The 14940-nt window shown below is 34.2% G+C and overlaps 1 protein-coding gene across 7 annotated transcripts in view; it reads right to left on the bottom strand.

Moving 5' to 3' along the window:
* The window catches only part of LOC143222992 (tRNA (32-2'-O)-methyltransferase regulator THADA-like), a 200513-nt gene that overhangs the window by 130586 nt on the left and 54987 nt on the right, over nucleotides 1-14940 (bottom strand). For all 7 annotated transcript variants that reach the window (XR_013012601.1, XR_013012602.1, XM_076450318.1 and 4 more), the window contains 3 exons: nucleotides 11245-11330; nucleotides 6527-6744; nucleotides 1446-1502 (listed from right to left, as the gene is read on the bottom strand). Coding sequence is in view for 5 of the 7 variants with exons in the window: in XM_076450318.1 (XP_076306433.1) it covers nucleotides 1446-1502; nucleotides 6527-6744; nucleotides 11245-11330 (361 nt within the window). In the remaining 2 variants the exon portion in view is untranslated. The remainder of the gene's footprint in view (nucleotides 1-1445; nucleotides 1503-6526; nucleotides 6745-11244; nucleotides 11331-14940) is intronic.

Here is a 14940-nt window from a genome sequence, read left to right on the forward strand (position 1 = left end):
TGTGTTGTAGTGGACTACCATTTGATAAAATAGAGTCACATTTAAATTATTATAAATTGTATATGTATACAAATGATTACTATTTACAAACAAAATTCTTAAACTTATTTTTCTTAAAACACAGAACAGTAAATAAAGAAATAAAGCACACATTTATCTCTTCTGGTTACAAACACTGTACTGTTTGTCTTAGCTTATTAGTCTCAAGAAATTTCACATCTTAAGAATGTGAAAGAAAATATTTGTTTTTATATTTTATATTTACATTTGAATAACCAAAAAAATCACAAATTACTTTACTGATACCATAAAATTCCATTATAGTTTATCAATTTTAATAACTAAGCTGCATTTTTGTCAAACAAAGATTAAATTTTACCAGCTCAAAAGTTTGTCTCGAAAAAAAAAGAAAATGATGTTATATTTGAAAATGGCTTAGAAAATCACTAAAGAAATATTCTGAACTTCTGTTTGGTTACTCTCATGTCATATATAAAAGTGTATATAAAGAACCATTTCCAAAAATGGAAAAAGGTGAGTGGGGTCCACTGTGTTTGATTCACTAAATATAATGATAGCTCAGCAAATAGAAAAAATAAAAAGGTTTTTATTTTATATTCTAGCTTATCGATATCAGTCATTTGAGTTCCTAATTCATAAAAAGCTACAGACTTTGTACTTTGACATCACCAACATCCAAAGTAAGCTAGTGCTGCATTCACCATACCATGTGACACACAAAAATCAATGTTTAGGTGTGTCTGTTCAATAGTTACATTTCAATTAAGAAATTAAATACTGTAAAATATGAAAATTTGAACTATAATCTAGTTTGATACCAAAGTTAAGGAAATAAATTTGTAAAATAGTAGTTCAATAAAATTTTGAAGGCAAGTAAAGAAATGCAATGATATGGCCTTTCAACTGTGACCTGCCTGGAAAGGGTTAATGAAGGTAATCATAAATGTCACATTTTAGCATTTTTGTCATACTTTGTATTTCCTATTTAATCAAAAGGCCCAATTTAAAATTGCTTCAAGAATGTAAAATCCTATTGGATGTGCTTATCATTATTGATTTAGCTTTATTACAGTCAAACAAGTATCTTTCATTAGTTTTTCCCCTTAGTCAGTAAAATTATGTGGCAACTACAAGGTAACTCACTAAATATTCAACCAGTTGTGATTTTATTTGGTTGCTCAAATAAGCACTCTTGGCAAATTAAAAACACAAAGTACAATAAGTGTAACCAATCCAATTCATGTTACCAATTCCTTATAACTTCTTTTTAAGTATTCAACTCCTGTAATTATCTATACAAATTTAGGTTAAACATGCTATTTTTTATATCCATAAAAACTATGTCAATCACTATATCAATAAATGAATCACTTATAGATCTGGCTTGTGAAAATAATCCTGGGTAAGAACAGTTGAATAATTACCTAGTTTTCCGTGTCCATTTCTGCAATACTCTAGATGAAGCAAGGACCAAGTCATCACTGTAAAATATAATTAATCATGACTTAAGTAGTTTGAAAAATATACCATAAAAATAATATTTCTATTAACTTTCAACTCCTACAATATTGTTTATCTTTAAACTTAATATCATTAAACAACTTTACAATGAATGTCTTTAAGCAATTAAGATACATCTTCAGGCAATTTATCATTAACAGCTATTACCAAGTGTATATCCATAAATTTACTGTTATTTTCAGCTGTGCACAATTTAAATTTTAAACATTCAATATTAATATAGTTTATCCTTAAATTTAAAGAAAAAACCTTCAACATCTCTGCTTAACATCATATTCAGATGTTTTCTAACTATACAGGCAAAAAATTTGATTTTTCACAATTCATATAACAAATTTTATATTTTGACAGTGGTTTCCAGTTTCCAGAAACAATATATAGCTAATAAAGATAATGGTCAGTGAATGCAAAACACTCACAAGACAGAAAGAATAGAGTTTTTTTTTCATAATACTATAAAAAAATATTATCAGGCCCTCCCTGTATTATCTATTAGTTATGAAGAACTAGGTTTATATTTTTATTGAGAAAACTACGTAATGTTTATTTGATATCAAATTGTGATGTTAGTTGTCTCTCATATTAGGTTTATGTCAGAACATCCTCTTTTCAAAGTCCACATAGGTTCTTAGGGTTCATTCAAAGTGCGTACTGTATTTAGTGCACCATTCATCATCTTATTGGAAAAAATGTGATAAAAATGAAGTAACACTAATAGATTATTTCTACATCTAATTAAGAAACTTTATATTTATCTATGAAGAAAGAAAAAAAATATTTAAGACTAATTACACTTCATAATAACAGAAATGTCAGGAGTTTTGGACTAAATCAAAGCTCAAACAAAACAAATCATTAACAAAAATGAATTCCAACTGATGAACCAAATGCATTCTAATTTTTATAAGCAAAAGTAGAAGAAATGTACACCTAATTAGCTATATGTATTACCAAGGTAATTTTTATTTGTGTTCTAAGTATAAAGCTTACTCTGACTGGAAGTAATATTAATTTTTAATTTAATTAAAGGATGCAATCTATTCGATTCTTGCACATTCCAATTAAAATATCAGTAAATTTTTATTTCTTTAGAAAAAAAATGAATATCTAATGTTCATTCACCACTAGCCTTGAACTCCCACCTAATTCCATGTGTATACCATGTGGTTCAGCTGCCTGCATTTCAGCATGCAACTTAGCAATGGACAACAGAAGCATGACACACCTTCCTATGACAGCTGACTCCCTCTATACAGTTGAACCCCATCTCAATTAAGTATGGAAAAATAATAACAACAACAACAGAAAACAGCTGACATCAGATCTACCTAGAGTATATTTTCAGTGTATGAAACCATCAACTTTCAGTATGATCATTTACCTCCCAGCTGGAATCCTATAATGATCAGATAGAAAACTGGTGTAAAGTACCTAGATGAGCACTCTTCAAAAGCATTTCAAGAGTCTCCATGGGATGTGTCCTCATTATGCACAGGAAAGACACTTGTGAATGACAGCAGCACACCTTAAACAGGTACAATCACTGCCCATGTGAAGCCAATAGATGTTGTATTACTAAAAAGGGTGGAACAAAATATCAATTCCAAATTTGAAGAAAGTAGAATATGTATAGAATGGCTTGAATCTCATTGGACCATAAGCTGGAGGTCAACTACAGTTCAAACTAGTGTAACTGGAAGTGACTGTCTGTGGCAGGAGAAGGAGGATCCTTGACTATTTATCAAAGGTTTAGGGCCCAGAAAAAAAGAAGATCCTCCATTTAAATAACCTAAACCAGCACTATTTGTAGTAATAAATTTCGAGAAGACAGAAGTGCAATGTGAAGGGTCAATTCAAGTCTTAAACCAAACAGCATTGATAATATAATATGCAGTCCATGGTAAGAGGAGGAAATTCCCAGTTCACACACATGTGAGGACTCATGTTGGGTGATCACACTCCAACCAAAATTCTGTTGTCCAGGAACTGATACACAAGTGACAGTAGGTAGGGTGAACTGTAAATCAGACCTGTGACACTTGGCATATAACATTAGATCCATGGCAGAAGAATAGTCATACCTTTTACACAGATAGAACACCACCATCCTACTTTTAAACAAGTGGAAATGTGAGCACTCAGGAGAATTCCTCCATGGTCCATCATCCCAGCAGCTAGAGCTAAATAAGAGAAAAGGACTCCCACACTCCAGTACAAGATGAGGGAAGAATATATTGAAGGTCTGGAAGAACACATCACTGGAGAAAATACAATTGATGGCCATGAAACCCTATTTTGAAAAGCAGTGCATTCATAATTCTGTCAATCCAAGAAATGCCAGGGATAGGAAGTGATCTCTGTCTGCTTACTCATATTAGTCCATGACAGTACAGTTTGGTAAAAACATAGTTATGAAGCAAAATACTGCAAGCAGTCTTGTGGAGTATCCCATCTCAACAGTGAATGTTATAGACCCATAACATCATTCAGTTTGGATTTTAAAAAACAGTATACCTAGACAGGCATCACTCACCACAGAGTGGAATATGGATTGGAGGCAGTAAACTTGAGTGAATTTAAAAGAAAGCTTAATAGATTTATGAATGATAAGGAAGGGTTTTAAATTTTTTTGAAATTTTTAGATGTGAACAGCCAAGATGGACCTCCAGGTCCCTTGTTGTCCCTAAACATTATAATGGAAATGGCTCTGAGAAGAAGATGGATAGAAGGCTATGAATAAATACTAAAGACTCTCCAATTCTGACTGAGGGTGTCAACCAAAAAAGCCATTGGATGTGTAGAAGTGTACTTAAGAAGAGGAAGTTTTGTATTCAAAAAAGTGGCAAATACATCCAGCCAAGGATCAACTGAGGACATAGCTACCAGAAGACGTGTGGGGTAGAGATACCACTCCATGTGGAAAAACCAGTTAGAATGATGCAAATGATCTGCAACAAGAAAGAAAGTATCCAGGAAATAATAAGGTAGTGAGCCCAGAACAAAGAGATGGTTGAAATAATCTATATTCTCACTACAAGGAGACTTGATTTTGCTAAAGACCAACAGCTCTAGATCTCCTAGGCTTCAGAAGACACACCCATTCCTGACAGTGATTGATCAATAAAAAAATATATACATCTGGATGGGGGTGAGAAAAAGACATTAACTGTTACATTGACCATCACCAACAGTGAAAATATATTAAACGGAAGGAAGGAGAGAAATCAGGCAACCCAGAGGGTCTCTGGTGAGGTTCTACCAATATCAAAGTACTCACTGATAAAAAACACGTGAGCATGAACCAGGTGAAAAAATGTCTTCAAGAAGGCTCAAGTCCTCAAAAAAGAAACACTTTCACTGGAACTAAAAGTGAGGAATGTGCCTACCAAACTAAAAACTCCAAATTATGCAGACAAAGAGGAGAAAGTTGGACCAGCATGAGATAAAAAAGGAAGAATACCCTAAGATGAACTAGTTATTGAGATAGAGTGATAGTGGACTTCACCACCTTCACCAACCAAGATACCTGAGCAGCCCCTTGAAGGAGAAAAAGCACCTGACTTGAAGAAATAGTAAAGGTGTCACGAGGCACTGGCACATAGAACTCATGTTCACATTTTATTCGACAATGCCCCAAATCCCTAGTTAGTGTCTTGAAAAATAAGAATAGAAAGTTATAATCAATATCATACTGAAATGTTGAAAATTTCTGCACCTATAATATAAGCCAAAGCCCCAAATCTTTTAAGTAACTAGCAATGCCTTTATTCACTGTCTATAAAATATATTCTTTGAGAAATTGATTTTTTCCCACTACTAAAAATAAGGTTTAAACTTAAAGTTATCTAAATAAATAATAGCTTAGTTCACATTAACTGCCCAACTTTTAAACATAAAAAGTATTTAAATCTTACATATTGTACAAAACTATTTAAGTTAAACATCAGGGCATTCTTATTCAAGATCCTATCCAAAATAAATAAGAAAGCAATTTAGAAGCTTATTCAAAAACAATGGTAAAATGATGTATTAAATCAAGGAAGAAATTAGTTAACATATATCAGGGTATATAAAGCTGCTCAAATTTTGTGACATTTTTTTTATAAAAGGTACTTCAACATGTAGATTCTTTCTCTTATCTACATGTTTCCATATGAACAATACGATAAACAGTTATGTAAGAATCACAATAAATTACATCAGCTGTCTTTGTCAAAATGTTTTAGGTCTATTTTCCATAACTTCATAATTAAAAACTTGTTATTAATTTTTTACACTCTGATGAATGAAAGTCATAATGCATTCTATAAAGTCAAAAATAAGTTATTGCAGTGATTAATGGAGTCATTTGCAAAAGGTATATGATAATATTATTCTTATAGAGTACCAGAAATAAATGTTCTTTGAAAAAAACTTGATATGAAACATTACCCAAATTACACTTTTAATGTTGATAAAACACACTCATAGCACGTCAGTTACTCTGAGGATGTGTAAATGGATGAAGCTTAAAACTGCAAGATGCAGAACAAGCAACACTAATCACTGCTACCATGCAAAACATATTTGCACATGGAACTGAGAAACACATAGGTGATCTAGGTTGTGCTCTGATATACTGAATTGCAGTAGTTTTACTGTGATATTAATTCTGTCATGTACTACAGGCATGTTCTGACACAAACAAAAATATAGGATTATTTACATTTAAATAAAAAATAATAATATTAAATAGTATCAACATAAATGAAACCAGCTAAAAAGTTAATTACCTAAATTAACTTTAATAGGATGAATATGAGATTTCAATATATTAACAGTATAGTGAAGACCCATACATAACTATATTAACTTAACAGCTAACTTACCAACATAAGTTTTCACAGTTTGTTATTTTTTCTCTCTTTATTAATATTTTTTTTCCATTTTTAAAGGAATCAAAGAATATGTAAATTACAAAAAAAATAAATAAATAAAAGATTACCCATAAATCAACTGGAGAATCTCTGGTAAAATTATATCAGTTAGTAGACAACAGCCATTCAAGTCTACACTAGTCAATACATCCATGGAAAAAGTAGATAATAAACCAGCCCACACATACAGCTGAGATGAAGGACACATAGAGAATATATCTAGTTGAAGAAATACTGGAAGGTTTGTCTTTTCTGAGCATTTTGTTGATTTATTCATAAATAATACCTATGAAAGAATAACACTTGTATATTTTTTAGATTAATTAGCATGTACAAATATACATAAATATTCATTACAATATATACAAAACATTAGTAAATCTTCTAACCACAACCATGTCACAAACTATTTGTCATAAAACAGCATATCTACTATTGGATGACAAATTGAAATAACCATTACTTTTCTCAGCCAGTTTAGCTGTTTCATCATTTCATTCCCTCCTGAGGTTTACAGTACAGCTGTTAGTTTCAATCAAAATTATATCCCATGAATGACTGTGGAATCCTCTTGATGACTATAATATCATAAATTTATCATATAATTCTACACATCCTTTACTTAAGAAACATCATTCTAGTGTCCAAACATATTTGAAACAACCTATTAGATAAGTTAACATTTTCTTAAATCAAAAATGTATTTCCAATAATACTTAACTTCTTAGACACTTACAGCTGTTATTCAACTGCCACGGTTTCTTGTCTTTTAGACCCCACTTAATGGCCCATGGCAATATTCCTTTTGGGACATTCCACACCTATGTAAGTAAACCCCATATCCTAGTACCATATATAAGCACCTCAGTAATATAATATTACTTTTTCAAGACTGCCTTAGTCTTCAGTGTCTTAACGCCAGCTCTTAGTAGGGAGAGTGTAAGGGAAGCCAACTGTTATTGGAAATACATTTTTGATTTAAGAAAATGCTAGCTTACAAAACATTAATAAGATGGAGAGGCTGGTGAGGACATTATCCATACAAAAAGCATATGCATAGATCATGTGTATGCCAATAGAAAATTGGCACCCTAGTGGGGGAACTGCTTTGTTTGTTTCTTTTGAATTTCGAGCAAAGCTACTCGAGAGCTATCTGCACTAGCTGTCCCTAATTTAGCAGTGTAAGACTAGAGGGAAGGCAGCTAGTCATCACTACCCACTGCCAACTCTTGAGCTACTTTTTTACCAGCAAATAGTGGGATTGACCATCACATTATAATACCCCCACGGCTGAAAGGGCGAGCATGTTTGGTGCGACTGGGATTCGAACCCACGACCCTCGGATTATGAGTTGAACACCTTAACACGCTTGGCCATGCCGGGCCCGGGGGAACTGCACTACATCCCTAACAGGTATGCTCTTCACCCAGAACTTAATGCATGTACAATGGGTGGAATTTTAAGATTTATCATCACTACTGATCAAGCCCTAACTAGACAGCCAATGTTGCACTACTCAGGGTTGGAATTATAGGTTCATTGTCCCTATATTTCATGTTGGTGGCTAGAGTAACTGGAATGCAGTATACACACATATGTACATACTTAAGAGTGGATCCCAACCTGAAGCCACAAAGTGATACATTCCAAGCCACCAGAACCACAAAGAGAGGATAAGCAACATTGTAATGAACAAACCTTCTCCTCAACCTGATAAAGACCAAAATGCATCACCCCAGACTAAAAACGCCAGGATCTTCTTAGGCCTTACTCAACATGAAGAAACGGAGCTCAACTAGTCTGGAATTATAAACACTCATCCTCAATCCACAACTGTGTGAGTAAGGTAAATTACACTTGGCCATGGAATTATGGAGAGGATGCAGACCAAACTATGATCAACCAAAACTCAGAATGTGACTACTCACATTCAGAATTATGGGGAGAGAATGAAACCTCTTTCATGTAAAATGTACTAAACTAATACTAACCAAAAAGATAATCAAATGTCAAATCTGAATTGTTATTACAAGTAAACTTCCCAAGTTGGTACGTCTCCTACCAACATCTGAACATTCAAAGACCCAAGAAAGAGATCTCACCATTCCACCTTCTTCTCTAAAAAAGAAGGAAATTCACTATAATATTCTGGAGGTAAAGTGTCTCTCCATCACCTCAGTGACTGGGAACCAGGTGTAGTAAGGATTTCCTAGCTCCAATAGTAAAATCTGATGGGTAATGCACATTGGGGAACCCTAAGTAACAGTGTTCTGGAAATAGTGCAATAGGTACACTAAGTTCCCAAAATTTCTAAAAACAAACCAACCTTGATTTATTGAATCTAATGATTAACAAGGAGAGGTTTGTTTGTTTTTTTAATTTCACACAAAGCTATACAAGGGCTATCTGCACTAGCCATCCCTAATTTAGCAGTATAAGACAAGAGAGAAGGCAGCTAGTCATCATCCCCCACTGCCAACCTTTTGGGCTACTCTTTTACCAATGAATAGTGGGATTGACCATCACATTATAATGTCCCTACAACTGAAAGGGCAAGCATGTCTGGTGTGAGGGGGATTTGAACCTGCAACCCTTGGATTATAAGTTGAGTGCCTTAACCAGCTGGCCATGCCAGGCCCAACAGTGACATGTAGGACCCCCTTATGTTTTAGTCACTATAGTCCATAAATGGCAATCCAGCATAGTACAGTAGTACAATCTAGTCAGGCTCTAGGTGGTCTAAATGGAACACCTCATTTCTACAGAGCCTGTTGTAATATAGATAAAACATATTGAATTAGTGGTTGCTAGTGTGGAATTGGTTTGATAAGAGCACACCTGCCTAAGTAACACTTATCAAAGAGTGGAATATTGTGAAAAGGGACACTGAAAAATAAAGTAGAGACAAGAGCAAGGAAAATACTTATCCCTCTATATAATCTTGAGGTTATGAAGATACTGTCAGATCATGCAAATAACATAAAAGTAGGCAATTCAACTAGGCCTCTAAGGAAATAGAAATGTGATGAATCTTGGTAGGCATAAATTGCAGAAGAGAGCCCAAAGCAAGCAATATTAATTAATTTCATACCCATATATTTTAATGTAAATGGGAATCTGTCCTGGGAAACTGAATAGTCCCAATGAATAAACACTTATTGTCTTGCATCTCCAAAGGCATTAAAGAAGGCAACAAAATCTTCAAGACTCTCACTGGACATAGCAAATGGTCAATATCTGATTGGTCATAAAAATGAGAAATAATAATCAGATGAATCAGTGAAAGGGATTTATATCCTTCCCTGTCTTAGGGAAGAAGAACTGGTTCAAAGACATAGGTAGAAGGATAAAGCATCCTGTGTACAATCAACACAAATCACTCTGACTGGCAATATCTGTATGTCAGCAGCAAAGAAAAATAAAATAAGCCTTCAGGGAAAGATGATACATAGCACATGAGACTACAGCCATAATGGTTGTTATAAAAGGGCTTGTAATGTAACCTCAATATGTTAGGTAATCAAAATGGTCATTTGGAACAAAACATCCAAAATGACTTGAGGAAGCCAAAGATTACTAGGAACTCAAAGAATTGTGTTGAGTATCAAACAGTAGATGATAAAACCACATTATCCAGGTAATTGTGGAAGATGCAAAGCCCTAGTCAAAAATCCAGGTGAAAAAAGGAGTTATATTTGACACTTCTGATAGGAGTGGGTTCAACCTTCTCTCAATATACCATTGCTGATATATTTCCATTAATAAATGTCCATTGTTGGACTTAGCAAGGACTGAGACAAATATATGGAAACTTTGAAAATTAAATCCCAACATTATACAAATGACTACATAACCTCCATACCTAAAGCTTGAGCTTCTTGATAGCCAAGTGTTCCATGTAAGGCCATGGCTGCCTCCACAGAGATGGCCAAAGAGGAAGTGGAAGAGGGGAGCAAGCTGTGGGGAAAGAAACCAGGAAGTAGTTGTCAATCCAGTGCTATCAACAGGACCTGACAAAGGTTTGTAACAAATTATGTTTAATACCTTACGTAATATACAATTTGAGGGAAGCCTCTTTGCTTTCTAAACAGTAACTTTACATTATTTCACTAATCTGTATGATTAATGTTCCTATTCTCCCAAGAATGTTTGTTTTTTTGTACCAAATTTCCAAATTTGAATTTGTATAAATTTCAACATACTTCAGGTCCTTTCAAATAAATACAGATATAACTGAGTCAGTCAAGCTTCACATTCTCAATAACTGTAATGTGAGAATGGGAAGTTTTTCTTTTAGGGACTCAAGTGGGGTATAAAGGACTGGAGCAAGTGAGAATAAATCAGAAGAATGCTTAGCTGGGCAAAAGAAGAAATCCTGGCAGTAGAGTAATAGCTATAGTGTAAGGGAAGATAACTATGTTTTGAAAGTAAAACATCATAAATACCTAGTCTCTTCTGGAGGATGAATCTGGATTTATATATATATATATATATATATAAAAAGATGATAGTTTTCATACTGCATTAGTAGCAAATGCATTATTGGAAAATATTTACAGGTCACATGACACTGAAAAGTAAGAGTGAATTCCTCTTTGAAGTATCATCCCTTACCTACCTGGGACCTACTTTAGGCAAGCAAAACATTTAACAATGTGCAATATGTAATACAGTGAATATTAATATTTACAGAAATTTTTATTAATTTCATAGTAAAATCACTGTAGCTGTAAAGTTTTGTTTTTATAAAGCTAATTCACTATTAAAAAACTTTTTGCTAGCTTACCTTGCCTATTTCTTCTCCAACAAAAGCCTTTATTATCAGACTAAATGCAATTCCTGCATTGACTTTACAATTCAGTGAGGTTAGATCTATAAAATCAAATTAGATATATCAAACTACCATACAATTCTATTCTATCCCAACTAAAGTGAGATTTGAAATATGTATTTACATGTCAAAAATAAAAAATGAGCTACATATAAATTAGGTATCATCTGATACTTCAGATTTACTTGTATATATCCTTGAATAGTATTACTTGTGTATACTTCACAAGTATTAAATACAGAAGTGGTAGGTTTCTGTTTGCAGAATACAACACTTACATTAAGATTTTATGGAGTGTGTTTTAAATCATTTAAAGATTGGCAACATTTTGTTTCTCAGGAACTTGAAGTATTATTATTTTAATTTATAAATGCTTCAATACTAGTTGTTTATTATCTAGATAATTTGGTATTATTTGGAAATATATTCCAAATACTTTAGAAGGTTGCTAAAACATTGATAATAGCAAAAACGTTTATTTTGTAATTATTACACAAAATTCATCCATTTGTTCTTCAAATTCTTATTATTCTTTTTTCACAAGCCTACAGAAAAAAAAACAACTATGAATATTTTATTTAAACCTGGACACACCTACTCAAAATATTCCTGCACAGGTCATAGAACTAATTTTATGTTGATTCTTGAAAAAAAAGGAGAAATATTATCAGTTTTTCCTCTCTGCTGGTCATTTTTCTCTTCAAAGCCTTTCAAACATTGAAGTATACAGTAAAAACAGTTAGGTATAATGCACCAAAATCTATGCACAAGTACTAAACAAACTGTTGTGAAGGTTATGCAGTTATTTTTTAAGTGGATTCTTGAAAGTCTAAATTTTCATTCTCTAAAACTTTCTAAGTTCTTCGTTGCTACCAACATAAGCTCTTTAAAGCCATTCAAGCATTGCAGAAATGTAGAACCCATTTAGTTACCTTTATACAAGAAAGAAATGCTACATTTTATATTAGTCAAATATTATAATTTTTCTCTGGTGATAATTTATTTTCAATAGATACTTACCTTGGCTATTCTCATTCAGTGCTGCTTTCTACATAAAAACTTTGTTTTATGCATGCCACAAGCCTTCTGCCCCACCCGCCTGGAATGGGAAGATTCCAATACATCTCCCATGCTAATCATTACATATCACCTCCTCACCAATAGGAGCATAACTTGTTCATATGACTCCTTCTACACTCTTCTACTGAACTATCACTTTAAAGTTTGGTTGAAATGTATCAGCACCATAGGAATATGAGGAGGAAGAGTGGGAAGTGTAAATGTAGATAAGTATCGATTGAAAATACATTTTCAGTGTAGGAAAATTTAAATTTTTGATACAGTACTTTCCTCCTCTCACAAGATGAGCTAGAATCCCACACTGATAAGGAGGAAGGACTGGTGTGAGGTGATAACAGATGTGCTCCGAAAAGCATCCAAAGTATATCCCTGGAAATGAGAGTTCCACATCAGAAGATCAGAAGAGTGGAACAGCACCACTTCTGAGCCAGGTATACTCTTTGCTCAACTGTGAAAGATGTAAAATATAATGGTGGAAAATGAGAAAAGTATATCTGAGTGGGAAAGAATGTGGCAGGAAAGTGATTCTAATTATAGAAATATACTGTAATGCAAACCCATAATGAGAAAGATGAGTAAACAAATATGTACCCTTGATCTACAGAGTGGCAGACCATACTCGGTAAGTCAACTACATCCAAAACCTCACAGGGTAACAACATCTGCTTATGGGTAGGATGAGAATTATATGATCCTAGCTTCAAACCTAAGAACCAAGAAATTAAGAACCACTTCAAATCCTGGGTATGATACAAGGATTAGCTCTGAGCTATTCATATCACATGCAATAAACTCCTCCAACCTTGAAAGAGGCTGGGACCATCCAGTTGGCAATAATTCCCTGTAAGTAAAGAGGATGATGGAGAGTCAAGGTCAGAACTGGAACAGTCCCATGAACCACCACTGGGACAAACAGATGGAGAACTCTAAGGAAGACAAAGAACCCAAAAACTGTATGAGGACTTATGTTGATTGAATCATTCTAAATACAAAACCTTCCTGTGGGCATCGAGATCAACATGAGGGTAGAATGATGTCTCCTAATTGAAGAGATGAGCAGCATTCTGATGTCTTACTCTGTTGTCATTCATTATTGCAAATAGGAAGATTCCATATCATCTACACTCATAGTACACTGTTGCCCTACTCTGCAAGTGAATGGTTATTGTGAAGAACTTACTCAGCAGAATGCCTTCATGATCAATTACTCAAGAGGTTTGGAACTGGAAAGTGGTAAGGATACCCATACTCCCCTCAGAGAAAAGAAGGTCAAAATGTATTGGACAGTTGAGAGGAATGTCATCACCTGAGAAAGTGTAATGACTACTACAAAACCTTATTTTGAAAAGTAGACCACACTGAGATATTCACTCTAGGCATGGCAGGGATGGAAAGCAATCCCCTTCTGCTTTACCCATGCAGTCCATCGGTGGTAAAGTCAAGGGTAAGCTTGTTTATGAAGCAAATTATCACAAGGTCATGAATTTAGAAGCTATCTTATGACACACCCCATCTCAACACTGAACGAGCATAGCTATGGAAAGTAAAGCACGAGACAACATGAAGATTTTGAGTTAAAGAATACCTTGTCAGGCATTACTCGTTATAGAACAAGATCCATGGAACAAAGAACTAGAGAAAAGGCCCCTAAAAAGAAGAAAAAGTATGAATAAAACTTTTCAGTTAGAATCACAGCAAAGTCTGAAGAATGGATGTGGAACACTATGGTCAACTAAGGACCTAGGGTGGGACCACTTCGCATTTGGAATTATGAGGTAGTACACCACCTTCCATGAACAATATACAAAACCATCAGTGATCAAAGAGAAGGCCCATGCACACCTCCAACCAGATAGTGCAATGTCAAATTTTGAACCTTTATCACAAGAAGACTTCCAGGGAGGGTGGTGTCACTCTTACTGGCATCTGGGAAGAACACCCCTGGACATGAGTAGGAGAGCACCCAACTTTGCCCTCTTCTCCAAAAGTGGAAGAGCACATTCTAACACTCTGGAGAAAAAGCCTCTATCCATATCAGTAACTGGAAATTGGGTGTGGTAAAAACTCCCTAGCTCCACTAGTAAAATTTGTGAGGAACAGTGCTCTGAAAACAGTGCAATAGGTGAAACAAGTTACCTAAAGTTTTAAAAGCTAACCAACCCCAATTTATTCAAACTACTAATCAGCAAGAACAGGAAGAATCTCCTTTAGCTACACTCATGATAATCCATGATAATTTGGTAATAGCATCTGGTAAATGCCTATATGATCTTATGGAACACCTCATTTCTACAGAGCCCATTACAACCAGTAGTTAGTATAATCAAATTGGTTGCTAGTGCAAAATTAGACTGATAAAAGTTCACCTGTCTGGGGAATACCCATCACATGATGCAAAGATACTGGAAAATAAAGAGACAAGATGGTAACAAATGCAAATGCAAACAAATGTGGCAGAGGTTTAATTTAGAGAGAGAAAAATCAGAAGAATTCTCTCTCCAACTGGGGTGTTCAGGAACGTTGTGGTTCCTCTTCGTCCCTTCGTGGAAGGTTATTGAATTTAGCTTCTTT

Source organism: Tachypleus tridentatus, chromosome 8, assembly GCF_004210375.1.
Source record: "Tachypleus tridentatus isolate NWPU-2018 chromosome 8, ASM421037v1, whole genome shotgun sequence".
NCBI classification, from domain to species: domain Eukaryota; kingdom Metazoa; phylum Arthropoda; class Merostomata; order Xiphosura; family Limulidae; genus Tachypleus; species Tachypleus tridentatus.